At 40.4% G+C, this 24,793-nt stretch overlaps 1 protein-coding gene across 2 annotated transcripts; it reads left to right on the top strand.

Annotated features, from left to right (window-relative positions):
* Positions 1-6,147: 6,147 nt before the first annotated feature.
* On the top strand, positions 6,148-24,724 carry TMEM185A (transmembrane protein 185A). 2 transcript variants are annotated; one of them, XM_077826657.1, is made up of 7 exons: positions 6,154-6,348; positions 12,252-12,428; positions 15,131-15,338; positions 18,477-18,560; positions 20,463-20,639; positions 21,046-21,169; positions 23,297-24,724. In XM_077826657.1, exons 1-7 carry the CDS (start codon positions 6,311-6,313, stop codon positions 23,539-23,541), a joined length of 1,053 nt encoding a protein of 350 aa, XP_077682783.1. In that variant the 5' UTR covers positions 6,154-6,310; the 3' UTR covers positions 23,542-24,724. The 2 variants fall into 2 exon arrangements, 1 of the variants encoding a protein (XP_077682783.1); XR_013347134.1 differs by lacking the exons at positions 21,046-21,169; positions 23,297-24,724 and having other exon boundaries at positions 6,148-6,348; positions 18,477-18,665; positions 20,463-20,592.
* Positions 24,725-24,793: the final 69 nt, after the last annotated feature.

The raw sequence follows: 24,793 nt of genomic DNA, 5'->3' as shown, positions 1-24,793 counted from the left end.
TCTAATGATCTCTCTCCTGCCATCCATCTCCACCCTCTGACAAACAGAGGCTAGGGACACCATTCCTTACCCATCCTGGCTAATAGCCATTAATGGACTTAACCTCCATGAATTTATCCAGTTCTCTTTTAAACCCTGTTATAGTCCTAGCCTTCACAACCTCCTCAGGCAAGGAGTTCCACAGGTTGACTGTGCACTGAGTGAAGAACTTCCTTTTATTTGTTTTAAACCTGCTACCCATTAATTTCATTTGGTGGCCCCTGTTTCTCATATTATGGGAACAAGTAAATAACTTTTCCTTATTCACTCTCTCCACACCACTCATGATTTTATATACCTCTATCATATCCCCCCTTAGTCTCCCGAGGGTCTGGTCTGTGCTCACCTTGTTTGGTTGATATATTATTCTCAAGCCTCCCCAGGAAAGGGGGTAAAGGGTCTTGGGGGGATATTTTGAGGAAACAGGAACTCCAAGTGGTCCTTTTCCTGAATCTTTGTCTAACTCACTTGGTGGTGGTAGCAATCCCGTCCAAGGACAACGAAGAATTTGTGCCTTGGGAAAGTTTTTAACCTAAGCTGGTAGAAATAAGCTTAGGGGGTCTTTCATACGTCCCCACATCTGTACCCTAGAGTTCAGAGTGGGGAGGGACCCCTGACATATGTATAGTCTTATTGACTCTTATGAGGCCACTCAAATGAGTTAACATGAGTACATGCTGTGTTTGTAGGATTGGGGAGGTCAGACTAAATCATGATGGTCCCTTCTGGCCCTAGAGTCTATGAATGAACCTCCATCCTATTCCTATTCCACTTGTGTGGGTCTTTGCCCTGGAACTGAGACACAGTAAATATGGAACCCCATGATGCCATCTTTACAGGAGTCTTTTTCAGAGTAGAGTCACGTTATAAATTCAGCTGCAGGAAGTTTAACATTGGCTTTGTAGTCTTCCATCATCTTCTCTTGACCAAGTTTACTAAAAATTAAACTTTTGACTACATGGAAAAAGGCTGTGTGGGTAAACACTGGCCCTGCCCCATAAATCCCTAAAAGATAATACAATGTAACTGCATGTTTGTTTGATTTTTTAAGATTGTGTAGCAATTCCTCACCTACCATAAGTTGCCTTCTGCTTCAACAGGAGTCCCCACTTGTGAATCACCTTGTAGGGTTGGGACTTTAGGGGTCTAGTTATGCCTTAGTTCGAAGTTTTTAGTAATTCAGTGTTATCTTACCTCACGAAGCTATACATTCCTCCATTAGCAACAAAGTAGTTTCAATTGCATATTTGATTTATAGTAAGAGTCTAAACTTTTCCTACAAAATATGGTCTCAGTCCACAAACAGCTCACTGCAGGATTGGGGTTTATGACACTTTTGTCCTTACAACTGTGGGTTGGATTAATGGGGTTTGGATTTTTATTCCAGAAAGAATGAGTGATCAAATGTACTAAAAAGCCACAATTACTGTCTTGTAACAAGCTGCTTATTACCTTCAAATTGTCCCAAGAGCACTAGGTAATGGTATAAAAATTCATTTTACCTGATAGCTCACATTCAATTTGAAGAAAATGTATATAACTACTTTCAACGCTGCATCATAGCCCACAGGGACTGAACACAACATGAGGAGACTGGAAAGACTTATTATGAGTAGGGGGAAGGAAAATAAGGTAAACTGAAGGGCCATGTGGGATTTAGGATTACAGTACAGGTGGGAAAGTAAAATGTAATTCTCATACAGTACAATGTGCAAGATGATCTGGGGATTGGTACTGAATGCTCTTCAAATTAAATTATAAAATCTTATCAATTACCTAAGTCTTGTCTATTAAAATGACCTCTGGACTTTTTTGCCATGTCTGATAAAAAGCATTATTCTACAACATTGTCTCTTCCTTCCATTAGTCTACAATTTTGTCTCCACTGCATTTTACACAGCAAAACATTCCACAATCCATCCGTGGGGCAAAGACCCTTACTTTTTTAAGTAATACAACCAAGTTATGGAATTTTTAAAATTTATGTTTTTGTTTTTAATACAAGTCATTTCTAAAGATCAAAGCTGATTATACATCCCTTTTAAAAGCTGCAGGCCCCCAATGCAATATTTTTACAATGACCTTAAGGTTCTTCATAACTGGAAAGCCAACAATATTTTTTAACATGAACCCCATATTCCCTTTAGATATTAAAGGGAGGGGGAGGATGACACTACAAAAATCATATGGTATTTCTAGTCATGCAGCTTAGCTACCTTGAGAGGGGCTGATCTGATGGCACTGGTGCAAGGGAATACGGTCTTCAAACCTCCCATAGATCTGAGATCAGAAGGGAAAAAAATATATGGTGAAAAATTCCCTTTACATCCATGCTCCCCAGGCCTGGCATCAGAGCTGTCTCAGTTGCTGTGCTGCCACGGTGTTCCCATCTGCCACCTGCATTCCAGCTCCCTGAACACTAGTTGGGAGGAAGGTCGTGCGTAGGGAGCAGCATTAACTTCCAAAGGACATTCCAGCTCAGATTATGTCATTCTAAGAGGAAAACATGCCTGATGGAGCAGCCCTTCCCTTATTCCACTCCACACCCAAACCCCTATCTCAGCTCAGTTAGTCAGCAGGAGAAGGGCTATTGATGACGGTATAGTCTGGAACAGGATGCTGGTATTTCACAGCCTTCTCTTCTCCACACTGCCCCTCCTCTCTATTGCAAGGCAGCATAGTCCAGTGAAAAGAGCACCAGACTGAGACCAGAGTTCTGTTTTTCCTCTGCCGGTGACTTGCTGTGTGACATTAAGAGCTAGTCTACGCTAGAATCACTACAGCAGTGCAGCTGCAGGGCTGCTACTGCAGATCTCTCTTCCCATCGGCAGAGAGCTTTCCAGTCAGCATAATAAATCCACCTCTGTGAGACACGGTTGTGACATTCTGTATCTTGGGAGAGCACCCAGTAACCCCCCATATTCCTCATCTGTATATAATTGTGACATTACATATAAAGCATGCCTTGTAAGGTATCAGGGGAAAGGTTATGATCTGCTGAAAGTCATTTCTCTATCCATATATGTATATCACTAATGCATATGAAGTTAGGAGAATTGTGTTGAAAGGTTGACAGTAAAATATGCTGTAAATTGGGGAATCAGCCAGATATTATCTCCCCCGAGGCAACAGCAAGGAAAGTAAACAACATCTCGGTGGGGTGTTAAACAACCCATCAACAACCATTGTCCAGCAAGGGAGCTATAATTCATTGATTCACCTGCATGAAGCCACATCAGGGGAATTGCTCAACTTTGCCTGGAGACTCAGCAATGTCCCCAGACATGCTTGGACTTGTGCTCCCCGAGCACTGTTGGACTAAGGTTATGAAACAGAAACAGTGGCCACATGCTGGGCCTTTCCTCCTGCCCCCCACCTATGCTGCAAGCAACAAAGACACTGAGAAGACTGAAGACTCCAACAGAGGGGACCGGCACAAATTTAACGGACAAATCTGTATATTAAGAACGGCAATATCCAGTGGGGTGAAAAAAAACACTTAGTCTAGTTGTTGCCCAGTCTAATAGGGTTGAGAGTTTAGATTGAGTGCTTATATTTTATTTCTTTTGGTAACTAAATCTGACATTTTGCCTATCACTTAATATCTATGTTTTGTAGTCAATACATTTGTTTTACTGCTTATCTTTACCAGTGAGTTTGTATGAAGCGTTTGGCAAATCTGCTCAGGTTTTGCAAAGGCTGGTGTATAGCCACTTTCCATTGATGAAGTAGTGACCTCATTAATAAATCTGCACTGCCCAGCTTGAGCAGTGCAAGATGGTATATTCCTGAGATACAGTGCGGGGAGCTGGGGGGTGGGGGGCCTTGGCTCTGGTGCCTTTCTCAGTGTGATTCATGAGTGGCTCTGGAAGCACTCATGCAATCTAGCTCCACATGCGGTTGTGCTGAGCGATCACATGGGTTTGCTGCCAAGGGGTTGTGAGAGACAGCCCAGGCTGGAGAGAGTTTAGGGGGCACAGTGGTCCCACAGTCCCAGACTGCACACCAGGGATCCTGTCACAGCGGTAGTTATGTTGGCGGGAGAAGGTCTGGTTACCACACTAGTAATTAAGTTGGTGTAACTTACATCCATCAGGAGGATAGCTTTTTCACACCCCTGAGCAACATAAGTTATACCGACAAAGGCTAGTGTGTACAAGCCCTAAGTAAGCCACTTCTCTGTTCCTCAGTGTCTCCATCTGTAAAAATCAAGATAATATTTACCCACCTTTGTAAAATACTTTGCGATCTATGGGGGAAAAGTGCTAAATATATGCCAAGAATGATTATTACCATGGTGCTGCTTCCCTCTGCACTTTACAGCAGTGGTTTTCAATCTGGGGTCTGCAGACTGTATCTAAGGATTCCGCAAAAGGTTGTTGTTACCATTGAACAGTGGTTTTCAACCTCAGGGCCGCAGACTACGTCTAAGATTTCCAAAGGGGTCAACATCTCCATTTGAAACATTTTAGGGTTTCAACCTCAAATGCAACAAGGTTGAAAACCACTGCTTTAGAACAAGGAGATCCACAAAGTTCACAGCAGCAGGCTCCCTATTTTGATTAAACTAAAAATAGAAAGAAAAATATCAGCTTTCATTTATTAAGTATAAACACACTTCTAATAGGCTTTTCCCTTGAGCACAGCCCTGACAACATAAAATGGATGTAAACCATTCACTAGGTTTGAAAGGAACAATCCACTGGGCCTCACGTCTGCATCTGGAGGCTTGGGGAATAAAAATATTTTACAAACAAACTTCTTTTGTAAAATGATTCAGTTATAACTGCAGAGTATCTAAAGAATTTACCTTGCTGGCAGTCCCCAAAATCCTTAGGCCAGACCTGTGCCTAGGGATGTAAGAGTGGACAGAAAACTATTACATTGCATCAATGGGGCAAGCAAAGTATTGTTTTGCAGGCTGCCTTAACATGCTAAAGCTAGCTCTGTGTGGATTGGAATATGGGCCATGAAAGCTAGCATATTTCATATAAAGCTGAGAGTGGTAAAGAGTTTACATTTATTAGTGTTTTACTTTACTGTAAGTTTAGTCAGTTCAATGGAACAAAGGTCAATATCACCATCTGTCAAGGTAAAAGCATACTGAAGATGCAGTTAGCGTGCTCTTTCTGAAAAGTGAAAGGCCTAGAAGTAGACCCAAGTTATCACCTACAGATCATCAGTATTCAGGAACAATGATTAGTTAGAATGTTAGGCTATATTAAGTCAAACAAGAACAAGGGAAAGACAGGAGTAGAAGGGCATAAAGGAAATTCTGTTCAGAATATTTTGGTTTTAAAGTTAAACTAACCCGGCTCACAAAATGCCTTTCATATGCCAGATGTGCTTTCCAAAGTATCCTGAATGTCCACAAATCTGGGCTCTTCCGGACAAATCAGCAAAGCGAATTCCAATGCCACAGTCTATTTACCCCAGGAATGCTCAGTTTCCTGTCCCTAATTGTTTAAATCTGGAGACTATTCGCAAGAGCATCCCAACTCCTTCTAGGAACCAGGACTGCAGAGAGACGACATCTGGGTTGGCCCCTCGGCACCTCATTACTACAAAGCCACACATTCAAGAGCCACCGTCTTGCCACCACCGCGCCCTCTCCTCAGGGCGCTGGCTCAGCCATGGCGGGGCGAGAGCAGCCGGCCAGGCCAAAGGGCGCCCACCTCTCCCGTGTCGCCCCAAGCCGGACCCTGGAGCCTGCGAGCAGCCGCCAGGGCTCAGCCACCACTGGAGCCTTCCTGGGGTAACGCCAGGGGCTGAGGCTGGGTCACGAGTAATAGGGCGGGACGGAGCAAGGCTCCAGCCAAAGGCAGGGCGGGAAGTCGGGCTTATTGGAAAGCCTAGGAGGTGGGCGGGGCCTAGCAGCGCTGCTCAGTGACGGGGGGCGGAGCAAGCAGAAAGAATCAAAGACTCAACCACTTCCACCGCAGCAAGATTTAAGTTCCTTTCCCTCAAAGCGCATGCGCCCAGCGGTTGAGCATGCGCGCTACCCTGTGGTCATCAGGAGAGCGGGGCCTGTCTTCCTTTCGTCGGGGAAGATAGGCGAAATGGGACCGCGGTTTCTCGGCCTTGCTGCGCATGCGCCGAAGAAATGCGCCTGCGCGCTGCGCGTAGCGCTCCGGCTCGGATGAGGGCTGTGAGGGGAGGGAGAAGTCGGTAAACGGGCTCCTTCGGCGGCGGCAGGAGCAGCGCCGGGGCCGGGCACTGCGGGGCTTGCGCCATGCGTCCCGTGTAGTGAGAGGCGGAAGGTCGGGGCGCCATGAACCTGCGCGGGTTATTCCAGGATTTCAATCCGAGGTGAGTCCGGGCCCTGCGCCGCCGCCGGCCTAGCCGGACCGGGCCGGGGGCTTCCTTTTGGAGTCTGTTGGAAGGGCCCATGTGGAGCTGTCAGGCCACCGTACCCCGGCCAGGGCTCAGGGGGCCTGGCTGAAATCCGGGCTCTCCCGTCTCTGTTTATCCCCCCACCCTCCCGGACCCCTGTCCAGGGAGCTGCTCCCATCTCGCCTGAGCTTTCCCTTCACGCCTGGTGCCCGGCCACGGAGGGTGGCAACACAACCCCTGCGACCCTTCGCAAGCCTAGGACCTTTCCCAGACCCGACCAAGCGCTCTGTGTGGCTCCAAAGCTTTGTCTCGTCAACAGAAGTTGGTCCGAGGAAAGACAGGACCTCACCCACCTTGTCTCTCTAACGTCCTGGGACCCAGACGGCTACCACAACAGGGCACGTAACACGGCTCCGTCTGCTACGGGCAGAGCCGTGTGCGGTCGCAGGTGCTGCCGTGGCCAGGGTTTCTGAGCGTGGCCACGGCTGGCGCGGTTTCGTGGTGTAGCCTGTCTGAGGACGCAGGCGATCGCTCTGACCGCTTGAAGGCATGTCAGCGGGAGGGCGGGGTGTGCCCGAGAAAACGCAGCCCCTGCCCCAGTTATTCAGCACCTGGATGTGTGCAGTACAAACCTAGTGAGTTGTGTTCATTGGAGATACTACTGCCCAGAAAGCTTGAAGGAAGAAATAGAGGGTGCTTGATGTGTTTTAGTTAGCAAGGCTATACCAAGGGGCAGCATGGAACAAGTACAGTCAGGAGTGTGCAAAGAGGGAAGACCTGGTGGAAAAGAGGGCTTGTGTAAGGGCCCAGTTCTAACCTTCTTCCCACCCGTTGTTTCATTTAGGTACAATATTTTTCACTATGTGTGTGCTAATCTGTTGTGTAGTGTTGCTGTTCACCATTAAAAAGCTTCCTTTAAGCTTTTTAGGATAGAGTTGGGCAGTGTACAGCATCTTGCATGAATGGGACATTGATTGCTTTTAAAATAACTAACTATGCTTTTCACGGGTGAATGAAATGGTCCTTTGGTATAAACTTGTAAAGCTCTTCAGGTTCTTTTGGAAAGAAAAGTGCTGTATAAAAACAAGTTATTTATTGTTAATCCAAAACCATGCTTGAGAGCTGCCCTAGCATTCTGGCATAGTTTCGTAGCATAGGTCCGTGTGGATTTATGTAAAAAACACATTTTGCAGAACTGAGTTCTGCTGCTGGCATAAATGTTTCATGAGCACGGTTTTCTAGCACTTTCAAGATTCAAACCAGTCCTACTCAGTTTACTTTTTTTATGCATAATGTCACTCTCTGAAATAACTTTGCTTATTTTCTAGTTACAATCCTAGTATCTCAATAACCAAAGTTAAAGATACTTAAAATTCAGTGTGAATTTTACTTTGTTTCAGTTTAGCTTTTTCTATACAAAATATAGACAAAAGATGAGCTTAATTAAGTTCATTAGTCTGTTCGACACTAAAAATCATGGATTGAACAGGGATTCTGGATTTATGGCTTATTACAACAATCTGTAACTCCCTAGTTTTACAGAGAGGCTATGACTGCAGAGGTGTTAACGGGCCACTGTACCTGTTGATGATAGCCCACTTTAATTGATTTGTCTGGTCACAGTTGGTAAGGCAACCCCCATCTTTTCATGTTCTGTGTGTATGTGTAATCTTCCTACTGTATTTTACACTCCATCCATCTGATGAAGTGGGTTTTAGCCCACAAAAGTTTATGCCCAAATACATTTGTTAGTCTCTCGTTCTTTTTGCTGATAAAGACTAACACAGCTGCCACTCTGAAACCTGTACCTTGAATGGTTTCTTACATTATGTGCTAACTACTTACGCTAAATAATCTGTTCCACCTTGCATTTTGCTGTGATGCTGCGAGTTCCTTTCCCAGACCTGAAGAACAGCTATGTGTGGCTCACCATCAAGTTGGTCCAATAAAATATATTACTTCACCCACCTTGTCTGTCAATGCACAGGCAGTTTCACTGTTTTTTTCCCCTCTTGTATCGGTTGGTCACTTCCTCCTTTTGTTTCCGTGGGTCTTTCTCACAGCAATAGGGGATTTAAATTGTAAGGACAGAAGAAGAGATCAGTAAATCATCTGGTCTGTCTTCTATATACACTGGCCATAGAATTTCACTCAGTTACCTTTGTGTTGAGCCCAATCATTTGTGTGTGACTAAAGCATGTCTTCCATTTAAAACATCCAGTCCTGATTTGAAGGAAGAGTGACACTTTAAAAAATAGGAATATGTATTTGTAAAACCACAATCTTGTAGACCTAGTACCTGAAACTGCTTTAAAACTCAGTCTTAAAAAATTGTGACTAAATTTCAGATTTAGTGTTCTTTTAAATTCCAGCCTCTGTCTGATGTGATGCTTTAAGATAGAAAATGAATGTACTACCCCCCACATCTTTAAGATTTTATCACATTTTAAGGGCAGTGTGCCTTGTGTATGCTAGATTGAAAATGTGTTAGCATTACACCTTTAAATCCTAATCTAGATGAGGCCAAAATGGGAGTCCATTGGAAGAAAAGGGTGTAGTTGCTGTATTCCTGACTCTGGACCTCTGGCTCTGTAGAGTGTGGCAAGGCTGTAGCAGGGAAATCTGTGCAGCTCCATTCATTGCTCTCTGAAGTCAAGAGAATACAAACACGTGTAATGGTTAAAGGAGCTGGGAGAGTGAGTAGAATATGTCACATCTGATCTGTATGTCACGATTAACCATTATAAGATGTCTTAAGAAAATGTAGAAAGTGCACACACAGTTGTAAGGTGTGGGGGACGGTCAGGGGGATGAAAGAATCTCAGAGCACAGAGTTCATGAAGCATTTCCACTAATGGGCCTTAACTAATCGCCATAATAATTGTAACTAACTGCATTTGGTTGTACAAACTGTACAGAATAATGAATGTTTCAGGAAATGTATTGGTGCAGGGATGCTAAAAGCTGAATCATGTCTGCCATTTCAAAAAGAATGAAGAGAAGAAGAGAAATTTTATTAACTTTCAGAGCTGAGACACTTGTGCTGAATAGAGGCTTGTATTTAAACTGGAGATGCTGATCTTGTGAATGTTCTGTTAGGATTTTATGGAATAAAGGAGAGTGCTTACTGCTTGTATTATGGGACTAGGGATTGTATTCTTGATTCAGATTCTGATTTACTGGGTGGCCTTGGGCAAATCACTTAAGCTCTCGGTTTCTCACTTTACCAATCTATAAACTATGTATAATTATCTCCCACAGAGAGGTGGTGTTGAAGCTTAATTACACGTGTGTAGAGCACTCTGAGATCCTCAGATGAAGGTGCTCATGAGTGCAAATTATTTTTGTCCTGTAGTAGCAAATGTTTTTTGCATATGTAATTTTATCTAACTTCTGGTGGTATGGTCCTATTGGGATCCACGAAGTGGGTGGGCAGAAGCCCACCCACTGCTAAAGGCTCCTTCCCCCAGCCTAAGGACCTGGATCCCACAGGACCTGGAAGCCAAGTGATTTCAGGGGACAACTAATAAAATAACAGGAACAGGAGTGCGGTCAAAGGGTCAAACAAAGGGAATCTGACAGGGACACCGAGCAGAGAACCCTGGACAGAGCCCACTGCTCCTTGAAGGCGTCAAGGGAGTCAGTGGACACTGCCCAGAGGAACTCTGCCCGGATGCGTGAATGGACGGGGGATCGGAAATAGGCCCCACAGTCACAGGAGTCTCCATCGGCCAACCTCCTCTCCCTGGTTTTACAGATGGTCATCTTAGCCAGGGCCAGGAGGAGGCTGACCAGGAGGTCCCGTGGCTTTGTGGGGCCACGGATAGGGAGTGCATAGATAAGGAGGTGAGGGGAGAAGTGTAACCAGAAGCATAACAAAATATTTGTGGGGAGCCTGAATAGGGGCTGCAACCTGGCGCAATCCAAGTAAACGTGTGCCAGGGTCTCCCTCGCCGCAGAAGGGGCAGGTGTCCGGGACAGGGGTAAACCACGCCAAATACACCCCCGTGCTCACAGCCCTGTGAAGGAGCCACCAACTGAGATCCCCGGCGGGCCTCGGGACTAAGGTGGAATATAGGCTGGCCCACTGGGGTTCCTCACTCTCTAAAGGTGGCAGGAGGTCCTACCACTTTGTGTCGGGGCGGGACGTGAGGGTGAGGAAGTGAAGGGTGTGGAGCACGAGCGTGTATAGATGTTTCCTTGGTGCAGTCTGGAAATGAACCGGCTGCAAGTTGTGCAGCTGGCTCACAGTGAAGGGGCGGGGGTGGTTGCGTCCACGGGACAGGGGCCCTATGAAAAGGTCCGGAGGGCCTAGGGTGGAGGATGGGCAGAGCATGCCCTCTCACAGGACCCAGTCAAGATAGGCCCGAGCAGCGGGTGGTAAAGCGGCCCTCACCTCCTGAACTACGCGCCGGGGAGTACGAGGTCTGGAGAACCCCATGCACCAAGCAAGCGTCAGGGGATCCAGCCAGTCTCCCTGGTTGTAGTCCAGGTGATCTCCGACTCTGGTGACTTCTGCCAGGACCAACCTCTGGCGCACCGAGCGGGACTCCGCCATCTGTACACGGAGCTGGGGGTTGTGTAGCAGGGGCTCCTCGAGGAGATCTGCCCCCTCGGTGGCCGTCACGGACCTGGTCGCTGTGAACAGTTTCCAGGTCCTGAGGAGGTCCTGGTAGAAGACTGGCAGCCCAGAGTGGTCTCGTGGAAGACCTCTTGGATGGAGATAAAGGAGCTGCCAGTCGTATCGGAGCCCTCGGAAGCGGTGCAGGAAGGCGTGCGCCAGCGCTCTCCATGCCACACTACCTGTGCCGTAAAGGAGCCTCTGGAGGGCCTGAAGGTGGAAGACCTGGACCTGAGTGCAATTCACTTCAGGCCCTGGCCTCCCTCCTCCAGGGGCAGGTGGAGGACCCCTGCAGAGACCCAGTGCACTCCTGGCCAAAAGAACTCCAGAATAGCTGTCTGGAGGTTGGCCAGGAAACCCGGGGCCGGGACCAGGATGTTGAGCCGGTACCAGAGCATGGACCACTCTGGTGGTATGGTGACAGGTCACTGTATTTATTGTTGAATGAGTGCATTGTGAGTGGATGAGAACAGTTTTAGATTATTAACTAGTTTATAAAACGTAGTGGTTTAAGTACTTAAAAACAACTTTTAGGTGAAACTTCCTTTATTATACATACATTTTAATCTTTAAAACCATTGAGACAGTAACTTTTGCATATCAAATTATCTTCTAGAAAAAGCAAAATTTTAATTTTCAGTAATAAATTTGATAAATTTTACAAAAGCAAGTCTAAAAATCCTTTGTCTTTTGTAAAATAAGGAATACCTAATTAGGAAACTAAACTCATTTTTATTGTAGTTAGTTTTTGACACTCTAGATGATTTATTAAAATTAAAAATAACCATAATGAATGCATGGATTACATTTATTACTTGATTTGTTTTGCAAAATGTACTTACCGGGAACATACTGCTTGTAAAAATTTAACCAAGTTGTGTACTTAATGAGACTAAACAGGAGCAGTATTGTGGGAGGGGAAGTATTTTAAAAAGTCCATTCATATTCTGTACGCTTGTTTTGTAAGAATGCTTTTGATGTGTTCACTTGAAGTAATTATTTTATAGATGAGAGAGGTGTATATAAGAATATTTCATCATAAATATAATACTTAAAGCACCTCTTCAGAATTGATTAAATCTGCCCAAAGAAATTCAACAGCCATACATTTTCTGTTGTATTAAGTAATGGCCTGATTCAAAATTTCTGTGTACAGTGCAGACAGACAAGGCACTGACTGAACTGAGTTTCCTTTGTTTTCTGAAAGTATGTAAAACAATTTGCTGAGCTTCTAAGTTGTATTTTTCTTTTTTCATAGCAAATTTCTTATCTATGCATGTCTGCTGCTGTTCTCTGTTCTGCTCTCTCTCCGTCTGGATGACAAAATTCAGTGGAGTTATTGGGCTGTCTTTGCTCCAATATGGCTATGGAAGCTAATGGTAATTGTTGGTGCCTCAGTGGGAACAGGAGTATGGGCACGAAACCCACAATATCGGTAAGATTAGGACACTTGTTTTAAATGAAGGAAGAAATGTTTAACTTTTTCATAGTGAATCAAAATCTATAAGTATGCTTTTGATAACTATATAAGAAGTTATATGGAAATCAATAAAACCTGTCTGATGCTGTTTAAAATTAGTCACTGTAACACATACATGGAAACATAGCTTTATGTATGTATGGACTCTTTATCCTTATATTGTACTGACAGTTCATTTAGGAGACATGAGTTAAAAATTCACAGGCTTGTCTGCACAGTTTTTGTACCAATTTTGATTACTAGTTTTGAAGCTGATGTAATGTGGACAGAGTCATGCAGGTATAAAGGTGCTTATATTGGTGTAGTTTGTTTTTGTATCAGCTATATGGATGTAAGCATCTTTATACTTGTATAATTACATCCACACTTGGGAGGGGCAAGTTGCACCATACTAACTAGGTCATTTTATAAACCAGCATGCTTAATTGTTATAAAAACTGTTTAGATCAGCCCTAAATGTGTTTGAACTCCTTGTGTTTAATATCCTTGGTGTTATATGTGTGAAGAGAATAGTTTGCTCAATGTTTTTTCAAACCTCATCTGTCAGAGTAAAATTATCCAGATTTACTATTTATTAAAAGAAAAATTGGTAGAAACTCAAATATATACAGAGTGGTCCTGATCTTACCAGTGGATATGCTGGAGCCCACTGGCTTTAGTGTGGCTCTGTGCAGATCCTGCTCATCCACAAACTCAGTTTTAGGATTGAGATGTAAGGCACGACATAAGATTCCTAGGATAATTCAGCCAGTATGCAAATGGAAAAAAATCATAGCTTTAATAAAATCTCCTCCCTGTTACTGATGATACTTTCGATTTTTAAAACCTATTGAATTGTAAAGGGGATGCTTATTTTTTAAAAACAGATGTTTGCACTTTACTTGTGTTGGACAATAAAGATAAACTAGTCAGTTTTACCTTCTGGTTCCCCTGAACTGTTAGGATAATGTAAATAATTAATAATATTTACATAAGCCTTGAAAGACTGTAGAAGACTATCTAAGTATAAGCAAAAATTATTTTCATTAGGAATGTTAAACAAATTCTAATGCTATGAAAAGCAGCATTTTAAATTGTGGCCCAGGTGATACTTGCAAACCATTTTAGTTGTTTCTCATGAAGACAAACACTCAACAAATAGTTTAATGTCATATATGTATGTGTACCATATAATCATGTTCCCAGTAACAGAACCAAATTTACAAGAAGAAACCTCCGTTTCATTACCTTGAGGCCAGAGTTGCAGCTATCTTTCCGCTTGTCTCGTGTTTTCCAAATTGATTGTCAAGATACAATTAAGAATAAGAGTCCATATTTATGCATTTGATATGTTTCTTTGAATATACTGTAGAGAAAAATAAAACTAAGAACTTTTAAGGTAGTATAACTTGAAGATATCACTTTCCATAAAAATGTGTATAATAAATAAAAAGTGATTCTCTCATATAACTGTGCACACAAAATCCATATTCTTATAGATTATACTATTCAATTTATATCTGCATGTCTGCTTCAAGAAAAATTTGTTTTGACATATAATTTAATATTTTGTTTTCATGGTGGAAATGTGTTAAGTAAGTTCAGGAGTTCATAGGATCCCCTCTCCTCATTGAGACCAAAAATATACGCTATTGGTGTATTACAGTAGAACCTCAGAGTTACGAACTCCTCGGGAATGGAGGTTGTTCGTAACTCTGTAATGTTCATAACTCTGAGCAAAACATTATGGTTCTTTCAAAATTTTACAACTGAACATTGACTTAATACGACTTTGAAACTTTATCATGCAGAAGAAAAATGCTGCTTTTAATTTAATTTGAAACAAGCACAGAAACAGTTTCCTCACCTTGTCAAATCTTTTTTTTAAACTTTCGCTTTATTTTTTTAGTAGTTTAGGTTTAACACAGTACTGTACTATATTTGCTTTTTTGTTTTTTTCTTTTGTTTTGTTTTTGTTTCTGTTTCTACCTAAATGCGTACTCTGGTTCCAAATAAGGTGTGGGCTTGACCAATGAGTTCATAACTCTGGTGTTCATAATTCTGAGGTTCCCATAATTAGAAGTCACTCTTTCCAGCAGCAGGTGCATCTGAGAAGTCGGAAATGTTCTTAGTTAAAAAATATAAAAGGCCTCTTTCTTTCTTTCCCTGTGAACAGAAAGAGCTAGTCAAAAATTTTCAGGTGGAATAATTTTCCATTGGAAAATGCTGATTCCACAGAATCTGAACATTGTCTGGGAATGTGTCTGATCCATCAATAGTTTCAACAGAAACCAGATAGCAGGCTGTCCTGCTGCTGTCCTGCCAATCTGTCCTGCTCCTGAGCTATCCAGGGAGCAAGCTGAAAAATTCCATTTTGGTTTTCTTAAAATTTATATTTTTTTTTCTTGAAAATTTTCCTCTTGTGAAAAATGTTCGTTTTTTTTTTTAATTTTATCTTTTCACCCCAATTCTGTAAATTTGCTTTCTCAAATAGTGCCTGTTATTTATGTAATACCAAATGTGTACATGGCACTTAAGAGATAGTGATTATTACAAGGAACTTTGAACTGTTATATTCAAAATGTCTTGGGATATTTGCATGATAGGATGCTTCATAATTGACACTGTTTTTTGAATTAAGGCCAATGGATTTTGATTCCTTCTTTACCCCTCTTTAGAGCAGAAGGAGAAACCTGTGTGGAGTTCAAAGCTATGTTAATTGCAGTAGGCATTCATCTGCTACTGCTGATGTTCGAAGTTCTGGTATGTGACAGGATCGAAAGAGGAACCCATTTCTGGCTTCTGGTCTTCATGCCGTTGTTCTTTGTATCTCCAGTGTCAGTTGCAGCTTGTGTGTGGGGCTTCCGACATGACAGATCTCTGGAGGTGAGACTTTGCTTTTATAGTACTAAGAACTAGGATTGTTGAATCTGAACAGCAGAATTTATTCCATATTGATTGTTCATGTGTTACCAAGAAGTGTATCAATCTGTCATATTCTGTAGCTTACCAAAACTGAGAGACCAGAAAATGAAAAATTATCCTCACTTCACTTTTTCTACTTAAATTGTTCTTTACTAGGAACATATTAAATTACAACATCCATGTTCTAAACTTGTCATTATTATTGAATCTGTTTTAACAATGAACTACAAAAGTGTTTCTGTAGTATGGATTAACTTTTGTACATCTCAGAAGTGAATTTAGTGCTGTTATAAAGTGCTCCTAGACAGTATTGTCTGCTGAAATCACTTATTAATTCATAGGACCTTAGTGAAGGCTGAAGAGTCTTTTGCTTGACTGGTGCTGTCTGTAGGAGTAAGAGGTTAGCTTGTTCACACTTCGCACATAATAAGCTCTTTAGCAATATGAGAGCACAATTCTTACATTTACTAAGTTTATGGAGAACATTGAGATGTGGCATGCATGCTAGCATGTCCGCAACAAACTCAGCTTTTTAGTTCAATGAAAAAAGAAAAGGAGTACTTGTGGCACCTTAGAGATTAACAAATTTATCTGAGCATAAGCTTTTGTGAGCTACAGCTCACTTCATCGGATGCATGCGTGGAAAATACAGTTGGGAGATTTTATATACACAGAGAACATGAAACAATGGGTGTTACCATACACACTGTAACGAGAGTGATCAGGTAAGTGAGCTATTACCAGCGAGGGGGAACCTTTTGTACAATGAATTGCCTGTTTGAGGAAATTATTGCAGCACTGTTTTCAGAAGGCGATAACTATTTTTTAATACCATAGGGACTGTGCAAAAAGCTCTTTACCTTTTTAGATGACTTGACTACTTATCTCAACTGAGCATTTTTTAATGTTAGGATATACTGGATTTACCATCTTCTGGAAAAATAAGAGAAAGGAAAGTCACTTTCTAGGTAACTGGTGGACTAATTTTTAGATCCCTTGAAAACTGCAAATTTAAAAATATTTGCAAATAGAACTTTATTCTGTAGAATTCTATTTTTAGTGTACCTTAGCATAAAATTTGCATAAAAGTAGTCCTCTTCTGTTGGATGCTTGATTACCACTTGATTGGCAGGATGGGTGCACAGCTGATAAATATTGGTGGAGAAAAACTGGAATCCACTCACCCCTAAAAGGTCACAGCTATCTCCCAAATAGAGTAAGTTACAAAACTCCACTGCCCAATTTACTTTTCCACTACTTTATCTCCTTAATCTCACGCTGTCTTGGTTTGTCTTTCATTGTCCCTCTCGAGGGTTTTACTACTTGTAGCTCAGGCTTTTCGTGTACTGTTAACATCCAGCATGTCCTAGTGCACAAATGTGGACTATGCTGGTTGACGTAATGTAACTGAGGCAGTTGTTCAGCTGTCATTTAGTTGAATAGCTGCTTCATTTTAAAGTATTTTCAGTCTGCTTGATCCCACTATGAAATGGATCATGCCTTGGCACAGGTGGCCACTACTCGATAAGCCCTTGTGTATGCATGGCGGGCTGGGGAAGTTTTCTAATATATGTTTTGCTTCAGTGATTTTTAAAATCCTATTTATCGAAGACACTCAGGAATGCTTTAAATTTGACTCTGGCATCTCCAAACATTCAGCTGAATTTGGCAAGTGGTGCATATTAACCTAATTATAACCTAGACCTACAATTCAAAGTGCTAATGGCAAAATGATCCAATATATTTGATCAACGAACCAAGCTACCCCAGGGATAACAGCGCAATACCGTCTTAGAGTCCTTATCAACGATGGGGTTTTCGACCTTGATGTTGGATCAGGACATCCTGATGGTGCAGCTGCTATCAAGGGTTCGTTTGTTCAACAGTTAACAGTCTTACGTGACCTGAGTTCAGGCTGGAGTAATCCAGGTCGGTTACTATCTATAGAATGAGCTTTTTCTAGTACGAAAAGACCAAAAAGACAAGGTCTATATCCTAAAACAAGCCTTCCCTTATATTAATCTATACTGTAACTTTTCTTCTTGCCCTGTGTCCGCTTATTTTTCTACTCAGTTGTGGAGTTCCAGTACATAGTTATTTGAAATCCAGTCTGAAAAATTTTATTAAAATGTTACCTTTGCATGGCTAGTGGAGACTGGGTTCTTTGCTTAAAGATACAGAGTGTCACACTTATGTCTTAGAGGTCATAGATTATGCAGAATGCCCACTAAGATAACTGAGCCAGTATGAAGTAGCACTTACTGTCTGACCTCTGGAAAATATTTATATCTCAAAATCCCCTTAGATATTGGCATTTAAAATAGAAAATTTATTTAAAATCACTGGCTTCAGTTAGCCATTTTCAAAGAGTAAATTTCTCTCTGATCCCTTAACAAACTCTTACCTATTTGGGGTTAGCCCAGGAACTTTGGGAAATGGAATTCTGCCAAGTCAGATGGTATTTCATTATTTGGTCCTTTTTGAGCTAATCAGAAAGGTGTCACATTTTCAATATAATTTAGGGTTAGTTTTAAAGTACAGCTTTTACTTTTCTACTGGGGACACAAAGTAGAGGTTAATGGGACACTTGAAAAGCGTAGTGGCTTTCACTCTTTTCATTTAAAAAAACAAACAAACAAAAAAACTAGTACTTAACCTCTGTTGCCACATAAAGGAAATGTGTCCTCAGTGGAACTAATACATCTTACCAATTTTAACTTCTAAAAATGTAATCTACTTTTTACTATTCATACTGTCTTTTTGCATTTCATGCAGGAGCGTGAAACTAGACTGGTCTCCTCCTAGTTAGATTCACACAGAGGATGCCTTGCACTAGCTAAATGCTGCAGTGCACCTACTAAAGGAAATGTTAGTTTAAAAAACAGTAACTAACTTATCATTGAAATAAGGACTGGATTGGGTGGATGAAGGAACTCGTGACTAATCATTCATAACATCTCGTGTAGATATAAGTGGTGTTCATTGTTAAAGAACTGTATCATGAGTCATAAAGTTGTTCTTTCAAACTTTTTGGGTGTCTTGTGTGTACTTTATAGTGCTATGAAGTGGTTCTAATGTATTTTTGTTTTTTATTTGTAGTTGGAAATTTTGTGTTCTGTCAATATTCTCCAGTTCATATTTATTGCACTCAGACTAGACGAGATCATCAGATGGCCATGGCTTGTACGTAAATTCCATTTACTCCATTTTAAGGTTGTTTCTAAATGTTGAAGTCTTCATGCAAACATTGAATATGGTGGCCTGCTAACGAAAATGCTTTTAAGTGAAGTAAGTTATTTGCTACCAAATTGCACAATAAAATGAAGCATGTAGTTATAATGTATAATTAGAAGTAACAAATTGTAGCTATTCATAAACCCCATTGACGCTTTTAATTAAAAAATGATCAGTGTAAGTGCAGTGTGGGTTTTTAACAAGTAAGTAATAATGTCAATATGTCCAAAGCAAAAAATGAGAATTATATTTTCGGTATCCAGTGCCAAAAGGCATCAGAGCACCATATTAGTCAAGTGTCTTAAACTTTTATTGAGCCCCTCAAGGTAAGTGTTTACCTGTATATTTTTCAGAAGGATAAACTAAGATACCGTGACGGTAAGTAGTTTACCACTTATAAAGTGTGCATGGATAGGATATGGAATAGAATTCATGATCTGGGACTTCCTTTCCCTTGCTACTCGGATAAATTGCCTCACTAAACTACAAAAAAAGTAGAAATTAAGACTTCTTGGGAAGCATTAACTTATTATAGGCAGCACTAAAGTCTTGCTGTTGAAGTATGTTAGTAGATATAGTTTTAGTGCCAAACTTTCAATGGCTAGAGGTGCTGCTTCACGCACAACTCATGCTGTTCCATGGATGTTTCTGTATACATTTGGGGGGAGGGGAGGGAGGAGAACAACCCTGAGAAATGGCTTACACAAATGGGTATCTATCTGCCTGAAATTCATGTTCAGCTTGTGTGCATATTTACACAGAGACCTAGGTCTCTATCCACTGAAAACCTGGCTACTGTAGTCTAATGTTTCATTTTTATTCTTTTAGGTAGAAAACCTGTCTAAAATGTTATTGTCATGGTATTAACAAGTCCATGATCTCATTTCTGTTGATTTGCCTATTCAGCAATCATTCACTGAATGGCTGTTTTCACTATGGAAACCTGTGCTTGTGTCATTCTGCAGGGGGGAGTGAGACAGTATACCACAAACTCCAGTTAATCTCTGATCAGTTGGTGAGGAAATTGGATAGGAAAGGAAAACTGCCACAGAGAACACAAGACAAAGCAGGGAGTTAATGGGTGATGAGATAGGGGAATGCTTTTGTATGTAAACAATATCGCCTGGTAAATAATTGGTTGGTTTAGCCAGTATTCCTACAAACTATTTCAAATCCAGTTACAAGGAAGAGTTAATGTAAAAATATACTGAGATTTAAAATTCCAAAAAGTGGCTTTTTTTGTAAGTAGATGTAAAAAAAAATAAAATTGCAAGGAATGTTAAGATATTACCTCACCCACCGTGTCTCTCTCATATCCTGGGACTGACATGGCTACAACTACATTGCATACAAAAAAGAAAGTTAACAGCCTGGTAGTATGGTAGTTGGTCTACTCCTCTTGCTTTAGATTCAAGAGTGAATTCAAAAGGAGACAAGAACCCTGTTTAGACATTTTTCAGCTAAAGGGACCTACTGAACACATATTCAAAACTCTGTTTAAGCACTCTGACCCCATTTATAATGTCTAGCTAAATTTTACTGAAATTGAATTCGTTTGAAGTGGTTTTAAATTGCTTCAGCTAATTGTGTTAAAGGTCCAGTCTAGACAAAGGTTTAAGAAGCTTATCTAGTCACCCAACAAAGTTGATATGGTACTTAGCATTGGTCATGGTTCATGAAGCTTTCTTGTTGTAGAGATAATCTTAATTACAAAGCATTATAGATTTACAACAAATTACTTTCAGCTATTTAGGTTTAATATGTTTACTTTTTTATTTCCTGAAAAACAAAAACTGATACAGAGTAACTCATCACTGGGAGGAAAAATAGTCAACTGTCTTTCTTTTTCAGGTTGTTTGCGTTCCTCTGTGGATCTTGATGTCCTTTCTGTGTCTGGTAGTACTCTATTACATTGTTTGGTCTGTCCTGTTCTTGCGTTCAATGGACGTTATTGCTGAACAGAGGAGAACACACATAACAATGGCTATCAGTTGGATGACAATCGTTGTTCCATTACTCACATTTGAAGTAAGCAAAAATGTGATCTTTTGTGTGTGTGATTCTCAATTAAGTTGGATGGTCCATTATTTTATTATCAAATCTGTTTCCTACAGCTGCTTCTTTTGGGGCTTCTTAAAGTACAGATACTATTCCTTATTTAGAATAAAATCTTAATTCTTAACATGGATTGGGCTGGGGGTGCAGGGAGAGAAATTTAAAAATAAAATATAGGAATTTTTGCTACTTCAGTAAAAAGATCATCATTCACACAAGCATTGGAAACTTGTTAAAGTTGAGATCAGTGGGACTTTGCATAGTGGAGGGATATTCTTGTACAAAGTAACTTGCAGGATTGGGGTCCTGCATGTAAATGTGTTAAGATCAGGGATGTGTATTATAATCAAACTGACATTTGCTTAACTTTTTTCATTAGATTCTACTAGTGCACAGACTGGATGGACATAATGCATTCTCATATATACCCATTTTTGTCCCTCTTTGGCTTTCTTTGATAACTTTAATGGCAACAACATTTGGACAGAAAGGGGGAAATCATTGTAAGTATCTAGAAATATGCAGTATTAGATGGAAAAAGCTCATGTTGAATTCAAATATTTAATCCAGGCTTTAGCCTATTTATCAATCCTTTTAAGAAATAACACATCCTATATGTATATTCCCCTCAACCCCTCTCCCCCCCGCCAAAGGAGGGAGAGAGTGGGCAAAAGGGTAGGAACAAGAAGTATTTGAGACAATTTCAATGCAAAATTTTCAATTTTGGGTACTGAGGAATGTTGTGGGGGTCTCTTTCATTAGAGTAGAAAGTATGGTTTACGTTTCCATCAAAGCAGTCTGTTTTGTTTGGTTTTTTTAGTGGACACCGATCAAATTAAACAGGGATGAACACAGTGTGCTTAGTCAGAAGGAGCTTTGCAGCTTAAAACAGTTTTTCCTTGTGAGCCACATGTTGTGTATGTACCTCTTATTTTGAGTATCTTCTGTTATTGTTAATCATCTAAGAGCTTGATTTTGACCCCTTGGAACCACAACTTCAAATACCAACAGGGTCAACTCCGCCCTTAATCCTTCCACAGTAAATTGAGTTCCATGCTCTTTAGGGTGTAGAGGGTGGTGGTGTGTTTTTTTTTGTTTGTTTGCCTGATATGCACATTGAGGATCCCATAGCATTTATTGTAAGAGGATGGGCTTGTCCTGGTGTCCTTAGCCAATGTTTTGTTTTTCTGTTACACAGCATAGCAGTGTGTGGTTATCAGTTGGTTGTGACTTCTACTACAAGGGTACATTTACTTAATGGTGCAGTGAATGTATAGGCGATAAAAACCCTTTGGGATCTTTTCAGTTGAAAGAGTTAGTATTAATATTTATTATTGTAAACTGGCTTCTCTTGTTTTTGGTCTCTTTAATCGCAATGTACACTAAGGCTTTTTTTAACCTATTCTTAGATCATAGGTAGTTTTTTCATATTCAGCTGCTGTTTGATTAATTCTTGTATTGATTCTTAGAAACTGTCAGTGCTTAAATAATATTTTTGCACCACCAGTAATAATTAAACCTATTTAGCCCTATAATAAGGAATATCTTAGCTTCATATTCTTTACTAATATGCATTAAGAGGACCTTGTGAGGACTTGATCATGAAAATATTGACTAATTTCTTTTCAGCTAGTACATTCTCAATGTCTATAGCTGCTTGTTTTATCCAAGCATCTCCAGCATAGGTTGCTCTCCCAGACCTAGTTAATGTAATTAGACTTCTGTCTGAGGTATCGTTACTTTGAATAGCATCAGACTTCTAACTTTGTATTTCTGCTAGCTATATAACTTTTAACCAATCTCATTTCATTTCTTTTTTGACCCTTAATCCTAAATTTGCCATCCCAAAATTGAGAGGGAGAGTGTGGAGCATTGAAGGGTCCAAATCAGTCTTCACTTGTAGCTGTGACCACAGTGCAGTTGCAGTGTAGCCGAGGACAGAATTGGCTCAGCCTACAAGAAGGCTATATGCTGTAGATCTAGCATTGGGTTGTATATCTTATTTTATGAATATGAGTTAGGAGATATAACCCCATTCATCCCAAATGGACCCCAAAGTGCTTAACAAGCAAATGTACTTAATTCCACAACTGAAATGCAGTTACCGAGGTGAAATATGGCAACTGGTCACCAAGCTTAACATCTCTTGAGAAGAACGTCATGGGATCTTTAATGGCAAGTCATCAGGACGTTGGCTTTGTTTCATGTGAAAGATGTGGCTTTAGCAGGCACAGTACCCTTGTACACCATGCTGTGGTATTAATTAATGGAAGAGTACCATCTACTGAGTCACCCGCACTATTTGTTAGTGTTTTGGTGCTCCAATTATGTTCTTCCTATCCACATGCTGATCTGACGCTGCTTAGCTTGTGAAATCTGATGGCATCTCGGTATATGCTGGCATAGCTGCAAGCTAACATAACCTGATTTGTATTGCTATTAGAGTATACTATGTATATTACACATTGTAAGTAACTTTCTATAAACATAACTTATCAATATCTATTTATATAAAAGATTTTGGTCTGAATAATTAAATCAAATGAAATGAGAGAGTACTTTAAAAATAAGTTCAATTTTCTTCTGGAGTAAAACTGAAACTATTATTAATAAATATTTATGTTTTCCAGGGTGGTTTGGAATTCGCAAAGACTTCTGTCAATTCCTACTTGAACTTTTCCCATTCTTGAGAGAATATGGAAATATTTCCTATGATCTCCATCATGAAGATAATGAAGAACTGGAAGAAACACCTGTTCCAGAACCTCCAAAAATTGCACCAATGTTCCGAAAAAAGACTGGAGTGGTCATTACACAGAGTCCTGGAAAGTATGTCATTCCACCTCCCAAGTTAAGCATTGACATGCCAGATTAAGATGAATTTAGATGGTGGACAACTGACAACAAAACTGGAACTTGGAATCAACAGCCAAATGTATTTCATCTCATGCCTTGTTCTAATTTCTTTATGGACGGGTATTTGTCAATTAGTGGCTTGTAATGTAGATGTTGGAAATTTAGAATATGATTTCTTTCAGAGCTCTCCATATTTACTTAAAATCTCATGGTAACAAATCAAAGTGGGAACACTAGTTATAGTAAGGTTCACAAGTGGAAACAATCTGTTAAAAAAATGTACCTATAAAGTCATTACCAGAGAAATTACTCCAATACACAGATGGGGACATCAATTGTAGTGAACTGGGCATTGAAAACTTCTAATATTCTGTACCATGACCTCCAGTAACTGAAATTCATATTTTACTACACCTCATGTAAGCATTCTAAGTATTGCGTTCCTAGTGTTATGATGTTCTTTTGTCCATGGAGGTAGGTGGTTGTCTAATATGTGAACCTTCCTAGTGGATTGGTTATGTGCCTGGCTGTATAGTATTTATACAAACATTTTAGCAATGTAATATATTGTGTTCAAATTCTAGTTCTGTACAGTATAAATATTATGTAAAGGTATTTTTTTTAAAAAGCCTGTATGAAATGCATAGACTATTACAGAGGATGTCTTTCATGTCTTAACTTGGCCTCTCTTGCTGTATGTATTTAGGCATATAGTAGTATGTATTGGCATGTCTTTACCTATCATTTCCTATTCAGACATGAACACTATCGGTAACTACAGAGGCACAGGAGCATTGCACTCCTCAGGCAAGACTTGAAGGCTTTTGTTTTATATAGAATGTATAACACCTTACATGATTTGACTTAATGTAAATTATTGTGTAAATAATCACAACCTTTGCACTGACTTGGGGGTAAATGTTAACTTTGTGTTGCTTTTTCCAGTTTTATAGTCAAATTTTACTGTTAAGCAACACATTTATTCATCATTCGCCTCTTACTTCAGCTGTTCAATAAACTATTTTCTCCTACATTATGTGCAAAATCTATACCTTGTTTTCAGTGCTCAGAGACTTTGTGGATTATCAATTTTGCAGCTATTGGTTAGCTGTCATAAATATCAAGATTGTACTGTTGCATAAATTACCCAATTTCATCTGTAAAACACCGGTCAGTCTAAATTATTAAACCCTTCAAAATGAGTTGTGCCATCTTAAAATAGTAAATTCTCTATAAAGGCTTCTCTTTGTTTTGACATTGTCATGAGTTTT

This window comes from Eretmochelys imbricata, chromosome 9 (assembly GCF_965152235.1).
Source record: "Eretmochelys imbricata isolate rEreImb1 chromosome 9, rEreImb1.hap1, whole genome shotgun sequence".
Classification (NCBI taxonomy): Eukaryota; Metazoa; Chordata; order Testudines; family Cheloniidae; genus Eretmochelys; species Eretmochelys imbricata.
The sequence above is the reverse complement of the archived record's forward strand: the minus strand, read 5'-3'. Positions and strand labels throughout refer to the sequence as shown.